This window comes from Pogona vitticeps, chromosome 3 (assembly GCF_051106095.1).
Source record: "Pogona vitticeps strain Pit_001003342236 chromosome 3, PviZW2.1, whole genome shotgun sequence".
Lineage (NCBI taxonomy): Eukaryota > Metazoa > Chordata > Lepidosauria > Squamata > Agamidae > Pogona > Pogona vitticeps.
This window is the reverse complement of record NC_135785.1, coordinates 263,691,003-263,697,274: the sequence shown is the minus strand read 5'-3', so window position 1 is coordinate 263,697,274 and position 6,272 is coordinate 263,691,003. Positions and strand designations below refer to the sequence as shown.

The 6,272-nt window shown below is 57.1% G+C and overlaps 1 protein-coding gene across 2 annotated transcripts; it reads left to right on the top strand.

The window, feature by feature from the left end:
• Positions 1–674: 674 nt before the first annotated feature.
• On the top strand, positions 675–5,320 carry TPBGL (trophoblast glycoprotein like). Of its 2 annotated transcripts, none has more exons than XM_072993409.2 (2): positions 675–2,786; positions 3,980–5,320. In XM_072993409.2, the coding sequence occupies exon 1, from the start codon at positions 989–991 to the stop codon at positions 2,144–2,146; it is 1,158 nt and encodes a 385-aa protein (XP_072849510.2). In that variant the 5' UTR covers positions 675–988; the 3' UTR covers positions 2,147–2,786; positions 3,980–5,320. The 2 variants fall into 2 exon arrangements, with proteins under 2 accessions (XP_072849510.2, XP_072849509.2); XM_072993408.2 differs by having other exon boundaries at positions 3,859–5,320.
• The last annotated feature ends 952 nt before the right edge of the window (positions 5,321–6,272 follow it).

Sequence of the window (6,272 nt, the reverse complement as noted above, 5' to 3'; positions counted from 1 at the left end):
CACTGGCCCCGGTTCACCCCCTCCCTGGGGTGACAAACAGCAGGTAGCACACGGGGGAGGGGGGAGGCCTCCCCTGAGCATCTAAAAGGACTTTCTCCCGGAGCTGACCCAACGCGACCTGAGACCGGAAGGTAAGCAGGATCGGGCCCGACTCCGCCCTGGTTGGTAGAGACCAGGGCAGGACCGAGCAAGCCTCCTCGGGGGAACGGAGGATACCGAGACACAAACACACACACACCCGCGCGCTCAACCCGGCAGCGGGAGAGGGGTGCGTGCCTTGCCCTCTGCAAAAGTCCCGGGGGGCCCCTTTCTTCTTGCCCCCCCCGCCCTCTCCAGGTTCTCTCCCCCTCCCCCAACTCGCCCCGGCACGCCCGATCCTCGCCATGTTTTCTCTCTTCCCAGGACGGAGGACTTTGGCGATCGGGCCACCCTCGACGGCCGCCTTGTCCTGGAGGGGAGGGGTGCGCCCCCGAAGCCCCGGCCAGCCCTCTCCCCTCCTTCCTCCCTCCCCCCCGTCCGGGCGAGGCGCCCCCCCCACCCGCCCAACTGCCAGCCAGAGCCAAGCGGTGCGATCCGGCCGGCTCCTCCGGCGCCACGAGCAGCCTGCTCTTGTCCCGGGAGCCGCCTTCGGGGCAAGCCGCCCGGGGCCCCTCCCTCCTCCCCTCCCCTCGCCGCCTCCACCTCCTCCTCCTCCCCGCCTCCGGGAGCCGAAGCCAAGCCCCGTCAGGAGCCGGGACGCTTTCTCCGGACTCGCCTCCATCATCCTCTCCTCCTCCACCTCCTCGGTGTCGCGGCTCCGGCAGCCTGTCGCCGCGGACGCTTGGCTCGCCGTCGAAGCCCGCCGGTGCCGTGAGAGGAGCGGGCCCGGGAGCTGGCCGGCGGGCGGGCGTCGGCGGCGTCGGCGGCTCCTCGGTGCCTTCCCCCGCGCGCGGCCGCCCCGCCGCCTCGGCCGCCGCGGGGATGCCGGCCCGGCGGCGGCGGGGATAGCATGGCCGGCGCGTCTTGGCCGCCGCCGCTGCTCTTGCTGGCCGCGATGCTGCTGCTGCCGTCGCTGCTGCAGGCGGGGGGCAGCTGCCCGTCGTCGTGCTTCTGCTTCAGCACCCCGGACACGGTGCAGTGCCGCTACGTGCGCCTGCGGGAGCCGCCGGGGGAGCTGCCGGCCGCCGTGCGCAACCTCTCCATCGTGGGCGGCAACCTGACCGTGCTGCGGGCGGCCGCCTTCGCCGGGGGCTGGGCGGCGGGGGGCAGCGGCGGGGAGGCTGCGGCGCGCCCGCTGGGGAACCTGACGCTGCTGGTGCTGACCCACGACGGCATCGAGGCGCTGGAGGAGGGGGCCTTCGCCGGCCTGCCGGCCCTGGCCACCCTCGACCTGAGCCACAACCCGCTGCGCGCCGTGGCCGCCGGCGCCCTGGCCGCCTGCCCCCGCCTGCGCACCCTGCGCCTCAACGGGGCCCTGCCGGCGGGCGGGCGGCTGCTGCGCGGCGGCTGGCTGGCCAACGCCAGCGCCCTGGCCCGCCTGGAGGTGCGCGGCAACGGGCTGCGCGAGCTGCCGCCCGCCGCCTTCCTGCCGCCGGCCCTGGAGGAGCTGGACGCGCGCAACAACTCGCTGCGCGCCCCGCTGCGCGCCGAGCAGCTGCCGGCCCTGGCCGCGCTCCGCCGGCTGCGCCTCCAGCTGGCGCCCAACCCGCTGGCCTGCGAGTGCGCCTCCCTGCGGCCGCTCCTGGCCTGGCGCCGCAACGCCACCTGGCGCACCCCGGACGCGCGCAGCCTGCGCTGCGCCTCGCCGCCCGCCCTGCGCGACACGCCGCTGCGCCACCTGCGGCCCCGGCAGCTCCACTGCGGGAAGGAGGACGACCACCACCACGACTATCCCCCGGGCGAGGAGGACGACTTGGGGGGAGACCTGCTGGCCCCCGACGACGGCGCCTCCGACGACGAGCCGCTGGAGACGGCCTCCTACGTCTTCTTCGGCATCGTCCTGGCCCTCATCGGCCTCGTCTTCCTGATGGTCCTCTACCTCAACCGCAAGGGCATCAAGCGGTGGCTCAACAACCTGCGGGAGGCCTGCCGGGACCAGATGGAGGGCTACCACTACCGCTACGAGCAGGATAGCGACCCCCGGCGGGCCTCCCCGGGGGACCTCTGAGGGCGGGGCCCCGGGCATCCTCCTCCCCGGCCTGGACGCCCCCCAAGGCACTTTTTGGGGCACCCCTTCTTGGGCAGACTTTTTAAGGCACCCCCTTCCTTGGACAGATTTTTTAGGGCACCCCCACCTGGAGCAGACTTTTCAGGGCACTCCCCCCCCAAAAAAAACCCATTGCCCCTCAGCCGGAAAGGGCCACGGATGCAGGAGATTTCCCCAAGGGCAGTGCTTAAAAGCCTCCCCCTGCTGCCAGCCAAAAAGGGGCTCCTACCTATGCCACCCCGAGGCATTTTCATGAGTCAGGGAGTCCCACATCTCCAGCTGAAAGCCGGTGCTCCAAAGGAACACTCAGACCCTGTTTAAAGCAGAGGGAAGGGAGCAAGCCATGGGCGGATTTCACAGTGTGCTTCCCCCCCCCCCCGGTCATCACTTCACCTTGGCACCTACCGTTGTGTGGCAGGTGCCCCATCATTCATAAACTGGGGGCATTTCTGCATTCTGTCTCCTTTTCATGTCTTAGATCCCACCGGTTGCACTAGCAAGGATGAGCGCGCACCCCCCTCACCAGTATGGGAACCACAAAGCTTAGTTTCTCTGAACAATTCTTGTTGACAGACACTCTGTATTGTATTTGTCCTCAAGGGTAAGTTTTAAGATTTTTTTCCTCTTTAAACTGTGGCAATGTGTCAGCCATCAGTGCAAGCAAAAAGTGGGGGTGGGGGAATTATCCGAGCAGTAGAAAGTTACCACCATGCCATTCAGGAAAGTTTACAGCTGCAGTAATGGTTGAATATAAATATGCAGATGAGTCACAAATGAAGGGCTGAGGTCTCATTAAGCCAACATCAGACTTGAGGATTTCAGGAGAGGAAACCTGGAGTAATGGTCAGGAAAACTCTGTGTGTTCCACCTAAAATATTTCTGTGTCCCACACGTGGTGCATGCACCATGAGATGAGGACCACCGCACTAGGGGACCCCCAGACTTCCTATATTTTCAGATAGCTCCAAAATATCCACAGATTCGTCTCTATGCCCCACTGCTGCCATTACATCCTGGACGGGAGCGCCTGGATTTTCCCACTCAGCAAAGGCATGGACCGGGGTGTCCAGAAGATTTTGTGAGTTCTTGTCCCCCAAAAGAGTAAGTTTCCCAGCCTGTAGCAAAGGATACTTAGCCCCCACAGGGTGCCCTCAAGGAAAGAGAGCCTGTACTAAGCTAGAGACATCTGGAAAGCAAGCTTGATGGAACCAAGCAAGGCTTTAAAAAAAAACAGTAACAGGAAAGTGGATGTCTGAATGAAACAGGGAAATTAGGTTCTGGAAGGAACTCGTCCCACCGAACGAAGGGCTTCATAACCAATGCCTAGAATTTGGAACTGCGTTGATTTTTAAGAAGCAGTGCATGTTGTTGCCTGATCTAAAATGAGTTTCGGGCAACGTGATGGATGCATCTGTTTGGAAGCCAGTGGGGTGGGGTGGGGGCTCAATACTTGCAAAGAACAAGTGGTGCCCTTTGAAAAAAGAAAATAAGTGCTCACCCCCAGATTCCCCCACTGTTGCCAAAGCAAATCTAGGGGGTGCCTTCTCTTCCTACTAGCTGCAACCTTACCTTCCCCCCCCCCCAAAAAAAGCTCTATAAGTTTTAAGGAGTTGAGGAACCTTCTAATGTAGCATTTTCTAGAATGAAGGATTTAAGGATCTTTCTCCCAACAGATCTCTGAGCTCCATAGAGAATGCATGTAGAGAAACCATCGTTTCCCACAGCCGGCCTGGGGTCCCTGCCCAGTGAATACTTGTTTTGGCCCATTTCTAAACTATTTCCTCCCCCCCCCAGCCCCACCTACCCCCCTCAACATGACTGCAGTCCTCCTAGAAGATTAGCACCTTCAGGTCCAACATGAAAGACTTGCTTTTGAACCGTCCTGTTGAAATTGACCTTTGCTCCCCGTCAAGAAATTAGCAGCTCTGCCCGGCCTGCCTGCTCTTCTGGAACCCAGCACAACCATGGACGGGAGGAGATCATCTCCAAAGGATGTGGATTTCTAATGGGGGGGTTTGTTGCCTTTTTAAAAACACACAGAGAGAGAGCCCGGGTGCTCCTGGAGTTTATGAGACAAAGGACAAAAAATCATCATCATCAATGGGTCTTCCGTTTTTCTACCGCCATAGTCTTCACTCCCGGCAACTGTAGCCTTTCTTGTTGAAGGACGGGAGGCCCATATAGGAAAATCACCTTTTTCATGTTGGGGAACAGGACAAACTCTGAACCTATAACTGCAAGAATCTCCTTGGTTTCCTTCTTCCTGTGTACAAAACCCTTCCCTCTGGTGGAACCAGATTCCCTTGGCAGAAGCTGGGGGGTCGGACTCTTGCCTTGAACTGCTGGAGGCCTCCTGGACCAAAGTCATCCCTTTGGGGTGAGTTTCCCCTTTTTCAACCGGCTGCCTCTTACCTGGCTCCCCCACCCTTACCTCTCCCTCCTCCACCTGGATGCAACAAGGGTGGGGAGTGGGGGGACAATATGCTTTTACGGCATCTTATTGAAATGGCCTGCCTTCTCCTAGCGCTCCGAGCTGACCATTTCTGCAGGAAATTTGCAGAGGACCTGAAATGTGGTGTGTTTTTTTAGGTTCTCTTCAACAAAATCCGTGGGACAGTGTTCTTTGCAAACACAAGAGAATGCAAATATATAAGGATAACGTATTACCCTCTCCTCCGCCAGGCAACGCTTGCCAGTCTGTTTCTGAAGCATGCAGAAACACCCAGTTTCCCAGTTGTGAAATATTACAGACAACTTAGATTAGGGCTCTTTTGCTGATTTTTTATATTGGGCCAGAAGTGCTCCATTTAGTCCTCAATTCTGCAGGTTCGCTTTAGAACAGTGCCTGTTAGGGTGGCTTGGGACGGGGCAGAAGCCCTGCCATCCAGATGCCTGGGTTTCTTGCACCAGAAGTTGCTTTTATTTTTGCACAACAAATCCTGGGGCTTCTGGGAGTCTTTGTACAAGAAAAAAGTAACTCTCTCAAATTCTCGATTGTGCATCTGGCTGGCGATCCTTCCTGTCCTGCCCAGGGCTGCCGTTAGTCTCCGCCTAGAGCAACGACACTGGAAATGTGCATCTCTAAATTTGCATTGTATTTTTTCTATAAAGCTTAATTGCAATAATTTCAGAATACTCTTGGCTGCTGTGAACTTTATTGCTTCCAGGTTTTCTTAGAAGTTCATTGGCGAGGCAACATGGCAATGCTCTGTTGGAACAGCTGTGTATGCTTGTGGATATAGGTGTTCATTTTTTAAAGTATGAACCAAACCGTTTATAAAGCTAGCTTTGATGCTTCAAAATGCTGCCATAGTGGCTGGGAAAGGATGGGAGCTGTAGTCCCAAAAAGAACTCTCAACCAGCTGCAGCACCATCCCGGTGGCTGTGAGTGGCAGTATGTTCAGGACGGCAGGGGCGCTAGCCAGGAGGTGCTGACATCTGCCGATCTTCCCTGGATTCCATCAGAATTATGGTGAGAATTAAAACCGTGCAGGTTTATGTTTCTGGACTGCTGCTCCCAGAAGTTCCCTTGGGGAGTGGTTATCCAAAAACACAAAGCTCCACACCTTCACAAACCCAAGGAATAACTCCTCTCTGTTCAATGCAAACATTGATATATCCAACTTTATGTGAGTCAGCTTCTGCTTGTAGAACCAGGCTTTCCTCGCCTCGTCTCCCTCTGCAGCACTCCACGCGGGTCCCAGAAAGTACCCCAACTGATTGATTGATTGATTGATTGATTGATTGATTGATTGATACACTGCCCCATTACTGCACACACTCCTCTTGGCAGTTTACCAGTTAGACCTTACAAATCTCAAAGACCCCCCACATGGCAAGACGTATAACAATATGGTAATTTTAATAAGAAAAAGGGAAAAAATGAAAATAAAAATAAAATATGAATAGTAATGGCATCCCAAAGACTTGGTTGTTAAAGGCAGCCTTCAATAATTCATGGGTTTTGGGGCGGGGGGGGGCAGTGATATCATCGTCAAATCATTCCCACCAGTCTTAAAATACTCCATTAGACTTCATCTTCAGCTAGTGACTCTGTTCCTTTGTTTCAGTTTGTGATGAATTTTTT